This window comes from Phialemonium atrogriseum (genome assembly GCF_030411735.1).
Source record: "Phialemonium atrogriseum strain 8032-3 unplaced genomic scaffold QBC33scaffold_20, whole genome shotgun sequence".
Lineage (NCBI taxonomy): Eukaryota > Fungi > Ascomycota > Sordariomycetes > Cephalothecales > Cephalothecaceae > Phialemonium > Phialemonium atrogriseum.
In genome coordinates, this window is record NW_026848157.1 from 299,221 (window position 1) to 312,655 (window position 13,435).

Below are 13,435 nucleotides of genomic sequence, written 5' to 3' on the forward strand. Positions count from 1 at the left end.
CTCCACACTACTAACAAATGTACCATTATCGCCCGTTCAATTTCGGGTGGCATACGTTGGTCTGCCTGTTATGCGAGGTTGTGAGCGTTGGTCCCCCCCCCCCCCCCCCCCCACCAAAAATAACCTTCTGCTGACACAAAGGATAGGCTTTGGTCAAGTCGAAAGAGCGGAGAGAACCTCATCTCCAGAGCATCATTCAGCAGACGCTGGGTATCGCCTTCCTCGGGACCCCGCACCGTGGTGCCGGTCTTGCGCGATGGGCCGAGATGATGTCGCGGACCATTGGCATGATGAAGCAGACCAACGCGGAGATCGTCCAAATCCTTAGGCGCGACTCGGAGGTGCTCGCGAGGATCCAGGACAGTTTTCACGGCATGGTCATGGCACGCAACCAGTATGGTCTTCCACCAATCGAGATCACCTGCTTTTATGAGGAGCTACCCATGCCGGTGATCGGTCTAGTCAGTTTGCCACGCCTGATTTGCGGTCAAAAGCTTACAATTTGAACAGGTCGTGCCACAAGACTCGGCCATTCTCCCTGGCTACATCCCGATTGGAATCCGAGGCAACCATTCAGAAATGACCAAGTTTGCAGACATGGACGATGCGGGATTTACTGCTGTGTGCGGGGAGCTCCGCCGATGGGTTAAAGCAACGGGGGCAGCGCAAGTACAGGGCGGGAGTGCCCGTCTGCCGAACGAAGCGGGTGAAACACGCAGCGACCAAGAGGGACAGGACCTACCCAGTGGTGGTGGTGCTTCAGCCTGTAAGTAGTACCAGTAGCAATGGACTTCTGCTGTGGCTGATCGCAATAGTTCTCGTGCCATACCCAAGCAATCCAGAGTTTGTTGGCCGGTCGAGGGTGTTAGAGCAACTGAAGGAGCAGCTCGGTCCCGCTGAAGTGATGTCCAGGACCGCGCAAGCACGGGTGTCGCTCTATGGCTTGGGAGGCATCGGGTAAGCCCGTCGCACATCTGGGCGAAGGACACGCTAATTTGGGACAGAAAAACTCAGATTGCGCTGGAATACGCCTACTGGCTGCACAATTCATACCCGAATATGTCGGTGTACTGGGTTCATGCAAGCAATGCTGAGCGGTTTCGCGACTCGTTCGCCAAGATCGCAAAGGAATGCCAGATACCGGGTTTTGACGACTCCACATCAGACCTGTTACATCTAGTGAAGACGTGGCTAGAGAAGAAGGACCACGGAGAGTGGACTATGGTTATCGATAACGCCGACGATCTGGAGCTCTTCAGTTCGCCTGGGTGTGCTAAAAGCACGATTGTGAGCGATGGCGATATCGCACGCTATCTCCCCGAGTGCAGCCATGGAGCCATGTTGATCACGACGCGAAACAAACAGGTGGCGGTGAGGCTGAGTACGAGCCAGCTCCCGATTCAGGTATGCCGCATGGAGGAAGAGGAGTCGAGACGCTTGCTTCATTCCAGGCTGAGAGACGAACACATCGATTCTGCTAATCTGTCGATTATCTCCTCTCGACTTGAACATCTTCCCCTAGCCCTTATCCAAGCCGCGGCTTTCATTCAGGAGAACAGCATATCAGTCAGCGAATACCTGCTACTGTTGGACGGCGGCGACCAAAGTCTCGTCGAACTACTCAGCAACGAGTTTGAGACAGTTGGGCGAGACTCGGAGACGCCTCGGGCGGTTGCAGAGACCTGGATGCTCTCTTTTCAGCAGATCCAGCTGCAGAATCCCTTCGCAAGCGAACTGCTCTCGCTGATGAGCTTCTGGGACCGACAGGCGATTCCAGAGGAATTCCTATCAAACTATGGAGAGCGCAATAGCCGTTTTAAGACTCGCATAGAGTTTATCAAAGCTATCGGCGTTCTCAAAGCATTCTCTCTTGTATCGGGAGAGAAGAGCGGCAACCTCGACATACACCGGCTTGTGCAGTTAGTAACGCGCAAGTGGCTTACCAAAGAGGACACTGCTAGCCGTTACAAGAGGGAGGCGCTCTTAACAGTGTCCGAGATGTACCCATTTGGCAGGTTCGAAACCCGGGCCATATGCAGTGCATATCTGCCACATGGAAATGCCGTGCTAAGGCTTGATGTTAGCGCATCAGTCAAAGTGGAGAAGGCAAAGGCAACTCTGCTTCACTGCATGGCTGGATATCTGGATTTTGAGGGTAGGTGGAGCAATGCAGAGGATTTGAGAATGCAAGCTGGGGAAATAAGGAAGAGGGTGCTAGGCAAGGAGCATCCTAATACGCTGTCTAGCATGCACAACCTGGCATTAACATACTTGAATCAGGGCCGATGGAAGGAGGCTGAGGAGCTAGGGGTGCAGGTAATAGAGACAAGCAAGAGGATGCTAGGCAAGGAGCATCCTAATACGCTGTCTGGCATGCACAACCTAGCATCAACATACGGGAATCAAGGCCGATGGAAGGAGGCTGAGGAGCTAGAGGTGCAGGTAATGGAGACAAGCAAGAGGGTGCTAGGCAAGGAGCATCCTAATATGCTGTCTGGCATGCACAACCTAGCATCAATATACTGGAATCAAGGCCGATGGAAGGAGGCTGAGGAGCTAGGGGTGCAGGTAATGGAGACAAGCAAGAGGGTGCTAGGCAAGGAGCATCCTAATACGCTGTCTGGCATGCACAACCTAGCATCAACATACTGGAATCAAGGCCGATGGAAGGAGGCTGAGGAGCTAGGGGTGCAGGTAATGGAGACAAGTAAGAGGGTGCTAGGCAAGGAGCATCCTGATACGCTGTCTGGCATGCACAACCTAGCATCAACATACTGGAATCAGGGCCGATGGAAGGAGGCTGAGGAGCTAGGGGTGCAGGTAATGGAGACAAGTAAGAGGGTGCTAGGCAAGGAGCATCCTAATACGCTAGCTGGCATGCGCAACCTAGCATCAATATACTTGAATCAGGGCCGATGGAAGGAGGCTAAGGAGCTAGGGGTGCAGGAATTAGGGCCGATGGAAGGAGGCTGAGGAGCTAGGGGTGTAGGTAATAGAGACAAGGAAGAGGGTGCTAGGCAAGGAGCATCCTGATACACTAACTAGCATGCACAACTTGGCATCAATATACTTGAATAAGGGCCGATGGAAGGAGGCTGAGAAGCTAGGGGTGCAGGTAATGGAGACAAGCAAGAGGGTGCTAGGCAAGGAGCATCCTGATACGCTGTCTAGCATGCACAACCTGGCTTGCACTTGGCATGCATCTGGTCGACGCGATGAGGCAGTTGTCTTGTTGAAGGACTGCATTCAAAAGCGCCAGCAGATCATTGGCTGCAATCACCCCCATACTCAATCTTCCATATCAGTATTGAGGTTCTGGCAGGAGGACTTCGGCGAGTCGGCATCAGTATGAGATAGAATGGTCAGAGTGTAAGGCGGATGACATGGTTCAATGGTTCCAAATTTGTGTATACTATTTGCCTTTCAATGGGGACTGCATAGTGCATATCGTGCATCTAGGTCCCCTATGCCGTGTTGTCATCAACCTCTAGGACTATCAATGACATCGAATTCTATTAGTGAGCTACGAGATGACTGCCGGAGGAAAGTGAATCCACCGAATTGTGCTTGCTTGTGGAGTTATGTTTTGCTCGTGTGCCAACTGCCCTTCCCGCTCCGTCCAAGTAAGAATTCTGTCGGCATGTGGTTGTCGTCTGAGAGCATCATAGTCTATGACATGTACCTTCAGAGTAGAAGGAGTGCTATGGATTCACTTTTCTCTCATCAAAACGGAATGAATAGACGTCATTGCGGAAGACAAGCAAAAGCGTTGCAACGGCCCTATCAGGCTACAGAAATACCCCTGGAGTCAGTGTTCATCAACATTCATTTGTCCTTGTAAAAGACAAAGGCTCTGACTTCAACGCTCTGTCGTGGTCCCCCTGAACTATTATCTCCCAGGTCGAAAGAACAGTGCGGTACTGAGAGAGTCTGACCCTTTTCAGAGTCGTAGCCCGCGAATATGGCTACTTCCGTGTCGAGTTGGTCTGGGATATAGTACCACTTGTGGTTCGGGTTATGCAGAACCTGATAGACTTCGTTTGCAACCGTGGGAAAGACTTCATCGACGGCCAGAAGATCTGTCTTGGGATCCATGGTCTTGGCGTCGCAATACGCCATTGGGTAGTCTCTCAGTGGTCCGGCAAGTGGCTTCCACACACTGGAAACTTCGTAAGCAGATATCTACATGGAGGGGTAGATGGATGAGGCCTACTTGACGATTTGGAAATGCCGTTTGCCGTAGTCCTCCGCCTTCTCCTTGAAGTATTTCTGCACCCGACCCTTGATTTCGTCCGTCGTGTAGTCTTGATGGACGTGTTAAAACTTTTGAAAAGCATGAACTATGTATTCTCACGTACCAATGTGAGCAGATAGAGCTGGCTGGGGTGCTCTGTCTTTTGTCTTGGCCTGGTATGGAAAAGCAGGCTCACGCTTTCTGATCATGTAGTCGAAGATGCACACTTCCTCGGCACCCAAGGTGTCGCGAATACAGCTATACACTTCTGGGAGATAGAATTTCTCTATCTTCTCCTCATCGTCAAAGTCCTCCTTCGGCATGCAGCTGGGAAGCTTGGCCATGGTCAAGCCATTCTCATCCCAGTTGAGGCCCGCCGTTCGGAGATTGTGAATTTTGATTCCGGGAAAGAAGTCAATGGTGAAATTGCTTTTGGGTATCTCGGGAGGGGTGGGGTAGTTCAAGATGTAGGCCTTTTCATTGATGAGAGCCTCGTTGTCCGCCTGAGCGTATCTGATGGTCGAAACGATCGGGTCTTCCATGTCTGGCAAAACTAGGCAGGGCGTTTGACAATGGTGATTGGCAAAGGTGAGAAAGGGTTGACCAGGATTGGCACAAAAGAGACGATGCACAGACACAGGGGATAGATATATGCTCGGGTGAAACCAATGGGACACTCTGAGAGAAGCAACTAGTGAGCTCTTTTCGACGTGGATCACGCGATTATCTACGCCTTCATCAAGGGGAGAACGTCCAATTAAGGTACGGAATCTTGAAGCAAGGGCCTTTCTCCCCAGCCAATGCTACATCTCAACCACCCAACCAATGGTTCCCACGATCTACGCGAATGGCGCATTATCTGACATGCTCTGTGTGCGTCAAGCAGGTCGCTCCCTGGCGGCCAATCAGCGGAGGGATCTTGAGGATGAGGAGCCGACGATGTAACTGAGCATATTTGCGAGCTTTTATGAGGGAATCCCCCAGTTTGTCTTGCAATACACCACCGCCGGAGTATTAAGCATTAAATTGCGAGGGTTCTCTACTTTTGTTTGGCTGGTAGCTCGGTGAAAAAATAAAGTAACTTGACACTTGCCGATTTAACCTATAATACCGCAGGCGAGGTGTGTACCAGACCGTCTTGGCTGGGCATGCGAGACTTGATCCATGCCGATCTTCGCTGATCCACGCGCACACCCACTTCTTGAATTCGAATGAGCCTGTTTGAGAAGGTTTGTCCAATTGGCTCGGCATTGACTTGCATTGGTACCTGTAACTCGAGCATATTTCGACATCTAGCCCTGGATACCAGCGTATGGTGATATTCCAGCGCGAGCACGGGGTTGAAGATCGCCTCCATATTCTTCTTAGTTGGCATGCCGCCGTCGACGCGGGATGGTGATACTTCTTGAGAGGGTTGCGGGGGCCACTACTAGTTGCCTGGATGATTCAATTTGCAATTCACATTATGCAATGCGACTTGGATAAGGGGCTCCAAGCTAATCCAGTAGTCAGCGTATCGAGGAGGGAATGTTGTATAAAGAGTCGAGCCTTCATCACCTTCACGGTTTCTCCAAGAGCATCCTCAGTACCACATTTTCTGCATAGCACATCTTAAGACAACAACACCAACATGGCCCCAGCCACCAAGTCCCAGCCCTGGAAGCAGTTCTGGCCGCCAGCAGATGGCGTTGCCGCCCAGGTTGAGCAGACCCCCGAGGAAATGGATCTCCAGCGCTCGTACGGGACCCACGCCTCCAACACCAAGGGTCGCCTCTTCACCATTGACAAGAAGGTCCAGCCGTGGAAGGCCAACTGGCCTCCGAAGGATGCTCTATCGGCTGAGACCCAGCTCACCGAGGAGGAGATGAATCTCCAGCGCTCATATGGGACGCATGCGTCCAACACTAAGGGACGTATCTTCACCATCGAGAAGAAAGTCCAGCCATGGAAGGCAAACTGGCCCCCCAAGGATGGCCAGTCGGCCGATACCCAACTCAGCGAGGAGGAGATGAACCTCCAGCGTTCGTACGGCACCCATGCCTCCAATACCAAGGGCAGGATCTTCACGGTCGAAACCAAGCCTGGTAAGTATATTGGTGGACATGTAAGCGGAGAATACGTGCATACGCTAACTTCCAATGCATCCAATTGATGGGCTTGGTAATGCAACTGTTCGGACTTGAGTGGGGGACCGATGGGCGAGGTTTGTCTGCTTGTCACATTCTCTTGGAAGCTGCATGCTAGCTGTAGGCTGCCACACGGTTGATAGTTCCAAATGCACCAATATAGGTGTGTTCGCTCGCTACGGAATAATCTATCATGCCCAGCGTTGATGTCGTCCTATAATTGCTGTGGCCTCGTGTCAAAATATCACGGATTCGACGCCGAAGAGCGTACTGCATTGCCGGAAGTCCATTCGTTCGTCATCTCAAATCGTAAAATAGCAAGCTACTCATGCACCGAGCACGGCAGTGGGGTTCTACATGCCGAAACACCACTACGACTCGGTAATTACGGCCCGTTCCGCAACGGGCAGCGAGCTTCCAGGGGGGGAACCAAAAGTACGATTCCTCTTCTGGCTTAGGACTTCCTGTGGGTTACTACTGCGCAATATACCTAAATGGGTTAGGCTGTACGCATATAATCCAGTGGCAAAAAAAAACAGCAACGCAGAGGAGAGATCACCAGCATTCTGGAAACTGTCCCATTCACATCGGCTCAGTGAAAGGAGGATAGAATATAACGGGGAAACGAGCGTGATCGATGCACAGTACATGTCCATACAAACTAAAACCAGGCCGTTCTGCTACCCACAAACTAAGTATTATCATTTTTATTGTTTTACCACACCCCGTCCATCCTCAGCCTTCAATCCCAAACCTCGCACGACGTCGACAGCAAACAAAACTCACCACGAGAAAGCATCAACCTCCAGCTCAAAGATCGTCTTCTCCTGCCTCCCGAAACCCGCAACCGCCGCCCTCACAGCATCGCACAGCTCCGCCGGCCCACAGACCACGACGCCAACCCTCTTCCACCCGGCGCGCACCTCGTGCGCCAACAGAGCATCCACGTCCAGCCTCCTGCCCACGACGACCTCCTTGTCGGCGACGGCGTCCAGGGCCGCGGCCAGGTGGCGCACGAGCGGCTCGGCGGCCTGGCGGACGCCCCACGCGAGCTTGACGTTGGCGTGCGCGCCTCGCGCCCACGTCAGCAGGCCCGTGATGCCGATGCCGCCGCCGATGAGCAGGACGCGGTCGCACGCGAGGATGCCGTCGCGCGCGTTGCCGCGGTAGGGCCCGTCGAAGAGGACGGGGAGGTTGGTGTGCGTGCCGAGGTAGCGGGTGATGCCGGTGTGTTTCTTGATGTAGAGGGTGATGCTATTTGAGGTGGTGGTGGCGGGGGGGTGGGGGAGGACGGTTGTTTCGAGAGGGGTGGCTTTGCCGGTGGCTTTTTCGATGTCGTTGTCGGAGGAGGAGTGGCGGGGGAGGGAGGAGCCGGCTGGGCTGGTGGGGGTGTGTCGCTGGGGGTGGAGCATGGACGTGTGGGTGATGGAGAAGGGGTGGTTCTCCCAGGGGTGGAGGGGGTTGAGGGTGGGGAAGTAGACGTAGGCGTGGTATCCTGGTTCGGGGCTCCATCGCAGCCCCTCGACTTGGACGGCGACGGTGTCCGGGGTAATCTCTGTCACAGTCGCTCGGCGGATTCCGTTCTTGCAGATGCGAAGAACGCGAATGAGACGGTCGAAGAACCAGACGGCGCTGACGGCGTAGAGCCAGTACTCGTAGATTCCCGTGAAGCCTTTCCAGTACATGACGTGGTACCAGCACGCGGCAATGACAAAGACGGTGAGGAGGATGTGCAGGATGAGGAAGATCTCGTAAGATGCACGGCGGAGCCAGACCATGCTCTGGAAGAGCAGGATGACGAGGCAGAGAGTGCCCACTATGCCCCAGATCCAGTACGGCTTGTGCACGTCCGTGTAATAGGTTCCGGTTCCGACGTACGCGCCAAGGAGAGTGATGGAGTGGACGACGGCATGGATAACACAGACACGTGCGACCCAGCGATGGAGAACCAGGAAGGTGGAGAACGGCCAGTTCGTCAGCCAGAGGAGGAAGTTATTCCTCGAAGAGAAAAGGACGGTCAAGGGGAGGAGCGCAAAAGAGATATGGCCCGTCCTGTATCCGACATATGCCAAGATCTCGCCGGTTCGGGAGAACCCCCATGGGTGTGGTTGATCAAATCCTCGATACGAGACGGAGCCGAGAATGATGTTGAGAATGACGAACATGGCGATGTAGAGACTCTGGCCGACCGTCGGTGCGTTTCCCAGCCCCCACGGAAGAGGTCGGACATTGTATGTGCCGATGATCGAGGGGTACACGAGGAATGGTTTGAGCTTGTCGAAGACGCCGGTCATGTATGGAAGATGGCCGAGTAAAGATATCAACAGTGGAGTCCCGACGCCGACAGTGATGATGATAATCCTGGGAAAACCAAGGTTAGTGCAATGTTTGGCGAACGAGGAAATGTTTTGAATACTTACACGTATGTTGACTGTGTAGCTTCCTCCCAATCAAAGAGATCATCGAAAGATCTTTGGTAGTCATAGTCGCTGGAGGATAGCAGAGCCGTGAAATTGAGCACGTCGCCAGTCTTCCAAACTTTGGCCGGGGCCTTGGTGATGTTTGCGAGAGCCGCGCCATAAGTCCACTTGGCTGGAAGAGTTGGGTCACCGGTTGCCTGGTCAGCCCAGTATTTCTCAATCTTCCAGGTTGGCACATCGTCGGCGGCGCATGTCGAGTTGATGCAGTAGGCGAGAGTGGTCAGAAACGCATCGTTCTCAGAAATGCAGGGGGCCATTGGTGATGCTGTGGCCATCATGTCCATGCCGCCCATGTCCATGCCGTCCATGCTGTCATCGGGACACTCGAGCGAAGCGCCGCCAATGATGCCACGGCACGCGTAGCAACATTTTGGGTCATACCACCATTGGCCGTAGCCGATGAGGCCACCACCGAGGGCGGTGGTAAAGAGGGATGCGGTGGTGAGGAGGAAGAGTGGGAATAGCTTCATCGTGCCGCAGCAGTCTAAGTGGAGACCACCCGTGTCACGCAGTAAGTCAAAAGCAGACGGCCCTTTTTAGTTCTTGTTGCAGCCAGGAGCGAGGATCCGTGTCGGTTCGTCTGACGAAGAGGATTTGTCGTGGAGTTCGCCAATGCAGATCAAGGTAATTAATTTGCGACCCCAGGTCTTGATGACATATCCGCGAGCTTCGAGTCGCCTGTTCAAGGCCATCTCCAGTTTGGCCCAAAACGGAAGAATCGTGGGGGTGGTGAAATTTGCTCAAATTAATTAAGGTGAGCAAGTTTCAACGAGCGTGTACACGCTACATCTTACCGGGGTCCACTAAGGTTACTATACGCGATGACCTTGGAAAAGGGTACATGAGCAAAGGTACAGTACATGCAGATATATTGGCATCCAGCCGCCTTGGTAGGGGTGTAACTTGATGTAGTAAATATTTGCGCACAATGGGCGCTGTAGGCCAATTGAGTTGGATAGAGTGCATTCCAGACTCTTTCCATTTGCGGACGTATGAGAAGGATAGAGCAAGTTTTAAGCCTTGATGGCCTGTGGCATGGCGGCAGCTTCGTCAAAGCTTCAATAACGAGTCCCCATTTGGATTCTGCTCGGCAAGCAAACGATTGTCAATGGCTCCTCAGCTTTCTGCCACCCGCACAATTCAACGCCTCCTTTCCAGCTCTTCTGAATCTCGATTATTATTGATGTTTCTTACGCAGCACATCTTCCACCGCGGTGTGGGGTGGTGGCATTGAGAAGTTTCACCAGAACCGAGGATTCGTCTCCCGCACTCCACCTTAAGGCTATAGTTGTACTCACAAGTATATCGCACACATTGCATGGCGGTGAGTGTGCATTTACCGTACGTACCTATACATCTAGGAGTTAGCTTCCGTCACTACTACACAAAAATCGACTAAATTTTAATTTGACCAACGGTTTTCCACCCCGGATTTTGGCAAGAGAGGGCACGGGCCACCTCATCCGAGGAGAGGGGCCCGAGAGTTTCAGCGTGGCGCTCCCTTTTTCAGGAGGCATCAAGCTATGACAAAGAACGGCCTTGGCTTCAAGACAGTTGGTGATCGGGTTCAAACGCGTTTGTATTGCCGTACCAATCAAATTGGCTCATTGAGCACCACCATCCCACAAGCCACGCCTCGACATGAAGATCATCATCGTTGGCGCTGGTGTGGCCGGTCTTTCCACCTATTTGCAGCTGTGCAAGGTGCTTCCCTCCTTCGATTCGCACACGGTCCTCATCTTCGAGTCACACAAGCCCCGGGGAGACAACTCCTCCCGCTCCTCGAACCCATCGTTGGCGGAGCAACAAGGCCTCACGGACAGGGCCGCAATCGTCGGGAATAGCATCGCTCTGGTGCCCAGTAGCATGCGACTGCTGAAATACATCGATACCAGGGTATATGACATCTTCAAGGCACGAGGCTGCGTAAATGAATCTTATACTTTCAGGACTGCACGGGGCCACCTCATTGCCGTGACCTCGACTGGTGATAAGGAGTCTCCGGAGGAGTACACCGTATCGTGTCCGAGATATGGTCTCTGGGAGTGTCTACACGAGGTCGTTGGGGAGGACAAGATCCAGTACCGAACGGTTTCTGAGGTTGATCTGAGCGGGGAAAAGCCAGTTGTCAGGTTGGCAGATGGCGGAGAGGAGAGTGCGGACTTGGTGATTGGTGCCGACGGCGTGCGGAGTGTCGTGAAGAAGGCAATTTTTGGGGAGGAAAATGACCGCCAGTATGCCCCGTGTTATGAGTCAGTTTTAACCAATACATCCCGCCAATATACTATGAGAGACTAAAATTGTGTGGCAGGGGGTTTTGTGGCGTCGGCGCCTTCATCGAGGGAGACATTCCAGAGGCGATCATTAAGCACAGGAGTATGGTCTTCACGTTCGGACCTACAGGTTCTTTTGGCTATTGTTCTGCAGCTCCGCAGTCGCAGCGGAAGCTTGGATGGTGGTCCAATTGGGGCACCCCTGAGGCTCCAGACGGCAATGTTATGGATCCAGAGGAGATTCGAAAACAACTCCGGGAACGCCATGGAACGTGGAAAGATCCGGTTATCCAGAACATTATCGAGGAAATGGACACGGACCGCATATATCCCATCTGGACGACACCGGATCTACCACACTGGGGGGAAGGAGGGGCTGTGCTCCTTGGCGATGCGGCACATACACTGCCGGCTACCAGCGGACAGGGGGCTGGTCAAGCCTTGGAAGACAGCGTGGTCTTCTCCCTGCTATTGGCCCATTACATGGCCAAGGCCGAAGCTACTGGCGGTGGCTTGACTGTCGAGGAGGTTGTTACGCTTTCTATCAAGGGGCTGTATGAGATTCGCTATCCCCGAGTCGCCACTATCAAAGCTCGATCGCGAAATCTCTATCTCACCAACAAGAAGATCGACAACGTTGTTTTTGAGTATATGTATTATCTGTTCATATATATGTGGACAAATTTTCCCATTCTTGGTGAGTACATCACTCTCCGAGGATTGTTCGATGAATTTTTTAGATTCTGCCTACTGACTCTTTCAGGACAACTCATCGTCGGTACCGTGTTCATGGACGCCGACGAACGGGGTGCAGGCGAACAAGTAGAAGAATATTTGAAGAAGAAAGGTCAATAAACGAACATGCACCTAACCCACAGCTTCGAATATCTGGCAACGCTCCATGTAGTTCTGATCGGCCCTTCAGTTTAGATGGGAGGCTGTTGATAGCATATACTCAATAAGGGAACTGTACTAGGCCCTCCCAGGTCCAAATCAACTATCGAGAACATTGGCCAGACTTCACTCATAGCGACGTCCATGCTGTATGTTACGAGAATAACAACGCCCCTTTGATCGGAAACGAGCACCAATGACTTGGATGCCATTGAAAGTTGATGCCCTGTGGACCTCAGCTCCTGGCCCAGCTTTCCACATGCAACAGACTCGGTGTCTCGCCGCTCGTGGGTCGTCATGAGCAAGTAATGACTAATGAGCAACTCCAATAGTTGATCAGAAATATTTTCGGTGGGGGCTTGGATAAACCGGGGTGGGAAGGGGTTCTCCCGGTTAAAGCCGGTCCTACGTCGGAAACCCGTTCCTCTTCCTCCAAATGTGGACGTAAATCGATCTCGTTAACATCACATAACCATTATTTCGTCGTGCCACAAAGTTGACTTCTCCAGTTGGCGCCACTACATCTTCAAGCCAGGTTCGCAACAGCTCAGATTAACCACAATGACCCTCTCCCAGCAAGACCAAGCAAAGAAAGACTACGACAACTCAGCAAGCATCTACAATGACTACAGCCTCCTCCCCTCTGGCCAACTCGAATCCCAACTCATCAAGCTCGCACTCGGCGACTGCACGGGACTCTCAATCCTCGACTTGGGCGGCGGAACAGGCCTGCACGCCCGCGAAGCCATTGATCTGGGTGCCTCCAGAGTAGACGTCGTGGACGTCTCGGGGGAGATGCTGAAGATTGGTCAGGAGATTGAGCGATCACTTGGTCGCGAGTCCGACACCACGATGCGCTTCTTCCAAGCAGATGTCTCCAAATCGCTTTCTCATCTGCCGCTGCAAGAGGGGGGGTATGACGTCGTCATGGGCAATTGGATCTTCAGCTTTGCGGACAAGATAGAGGTGCTTGAGGCCATGTTCCGGAACATCGACACGTATCTCAAGCCTGGGGGGCGGTTCGTCGGCGTGCGGGACGCGGATCCTTGGAGCCCGGCGCTTGAGAGCGGGAAGTATGGCGGGTCGTGTAGGTGGGTGGAGCGCATACCGGGCGGTGTGAAGTATTTGTGTGTGCTTCACTGTAGTCCTCCGATTGAGTTCGAGGGAGCGTGCCTGGAGGTTATATACTCAGGATCAAGTGAGGTCTACGAGAGATTTGGACTGGTTGATGTCAAAACGGTGTCGTATGAGGAGGCTGAGATAGTGCAGAAGGACCCACAGTTTTGGAACCTGTTTCTGGAGCGACCCAATCTAGCTGTTGTGCAGGCTGCAAAAAGGAAGTGATGGGGAGAAAGATGTGTTTAGATGCCTTCTGGCGGAAATGAATAGCTAACGGGGTCTGCCACCAGTCTATGACGAGCAAAGTAT

The 13,435-nt window shown here is 52.9% G+C and overlaps 6 protein-coding genes across 6 annotated transcripts in view; 4 read left to right on the forward strand and 2 right to left on the reverse strand.

The window, feature by feature from the left end:
- The window catches only part of QBC33DRAFT_495970 (uncharacterized protein), a 4,191-nt gene extending 811 nt beyond the window's left edge, over positions 1 to 3,380 (forward strand). The window contains exons 4-8 of the mRNA XM_060425558.1: positions 147 to 461; positions 511 to 766; positions 816 to 957; positions 1,005 to 2,940; positions 2,990 to 3,380. Coding sequence (XP_060281447.1) covers positions 147 to 461; positions 511 to 766; positions 816 to 957; positions 1,005 to 2,940; positions 2,990 to 3,352 — 3,012 coding nt within the window. The 3' untranslated portion in view covers positions 3,353 to 3,380. The remainder of the gene's footprint in view (positions 1 to 146; positions 462 to 510; positions 767 to 815; positions 958 to 1,004; positions 2,941 to 2,989) is intronic.
- A 445-nt stretch (positions 3,381 to 3,825) lies between these two features.
- Positions 3,826 to 4,776, reverse strand: QBC33DRAFT_455791 (uncharacterized protein; the record flags this gene model as incomplete). Its single annotated transcript, XM_060424785.1, has 3 exons — positions 3,826 to 4,159; positions 4,214 to 4,304; positions 4,359 to 4,776. The coding sequence occupies 3 exons, from the start codon at positions 4,774 to 4,776 to the stop codon at positions 3,826 to 3,828; spliced, it is 843 nt and encodes a 280-aa protein (XP_060281448.1).
- Positions 4,777 to 5,817: 1,041 nt separating this feature from the next.
- On the forward strand, positions 5,818 to 6,959 carry QBC33DRAFT_621439 (uncharacterized protein; the record flags this gene model as incomplete). The annotated part of the gene is made up of 4 exons (XM_060432803.1): positions 5,818 to 6,318; positions 6,479 to 6,523; positions 6,707 to 6,795; positions 6,900 to 6,959. Exons 1-4 carry the CDS (start codon positions 5,865 to 5,867, stop codon positions 6,957 to 6,959), a joined length of 648 nt encoding a protein of 215 aa, XP_060281449.1. The 5' UTR covers positions 5,818 to 5,864.
- An 81-nt stretch (positions 6,960 to 7,040) lies between these two features.
- Positions 7,041 to 9,538, reverse strand: QBC33DRAFT_476277 (ferric reductase like transmembrane component-domain-containing protein). Its single transcript, XM_060425254.1, has 2 exons — positions 8,781 to 9,538; positions 7,041 to 8,721 (listed from the first exon to the last, which is right to left on the reverse strand). The coding sequence occupies exons 1-2, from the start codon at positions 9,308 to 9,310 to the stop codon at positions 7,143 to 7,145; spliced, it is 2,109 nt and encodes a 702-aa protein (XP_060281450.1). The 5' UTR covers positions 9,311 to 9,538; the 3' UTR covers positions 7,041 to 7,142.
- Positions 9,539 to 10,329: 791 nt separating this feature from the next.
- QBC33DRAFT_612578 (FAD/NAD(P)-binding domain-containing protein) lies at positions 10,330 to 12,076 on the forward strand. The gene is made up of 3 exons (XM_060432492.1): positions 10,330 to 11,092; positions 11,152 to 11,810; positions 11,877 to 12,076. The coding sequence occupies exons 1-3, from the start codon at positions 10,482 to 10,484 to the stop codon at positions 11,966 to 11,968; spliced, it is 1,362 nt and encodes a 453-aa protein (XP_060281451.1). The 5' UTR covers positions 10,330 to 10,481; the 3' UTR covers positions 11,969 to 12,076.
- A 357-nt stretch (positions 12,077 to 12,433) lies between these two features.
- Positions 12,434 to 13,428, forward strand: QBC33DRAFT_544973 (S-adenosyl-L-methionine-dependent methyltransferase). The gene has a single exon (XM_060428516.1). The coding sequence runs from the start codon at positions 12,569 to 12,571 to the stop codon at positions 13,349 to 13,351; it is 783 nt and encodes a 260-aa protein (XP_060281452.1). The 5' UTR covers positions 12,434 to 12,568; the 3' UTR covers positions 13,352 to 13,428.
- Positions 13,429 to 13,435: the final 7 nt, after the last annotated feature.

Bases quoted from the DNA above. Each gene is read 5' to 3' on its own strand.
- QBC33DRAFT_476277 (XM_060425254.1), bottom strand. From the start codon at position 9,310: ATGAAGCTATTCCCACTCTTCCTCCTCACCACCGCATCCCTCTTTACC. The intron at 8,722-8,780 runs GTAAGTATTCAA...TGGTTTTCCCAG, and splicing joins GCTACACAGTCAACATACGT to GATTATCATCATCACTGTCG.
- QBC33DRAFT_612578 (XM_060432492.1), top strand. From the start codon at position 10,482: ATGAAGATCATCATCGTTGGCGCTGGTGTGGCCGGTCTTTCCACCTAT. The intron at 11,093-11,151 runs GTCAGTTTTAAC...ATTGTGTGGCAG, and splicing joins CAGTATGCCCCGTGTTATGA to GGGGTTTTGTGGCGTCGGCG. The intron at 11,811-11,876 runs GTGAGTACATCA...TGACTCTTTCAG, and splicing joins GACAAATTTTCCCATTCTTG to GACAACTCATCGTCGGTACC.
- QBC33DRAFT_544973 (XM_060428516.1), top strand. From the start codon at position 12,569: ATGACCCTCTCCCAGCAAGACCAAGCAAAGAAAGACTACGACAACTCA.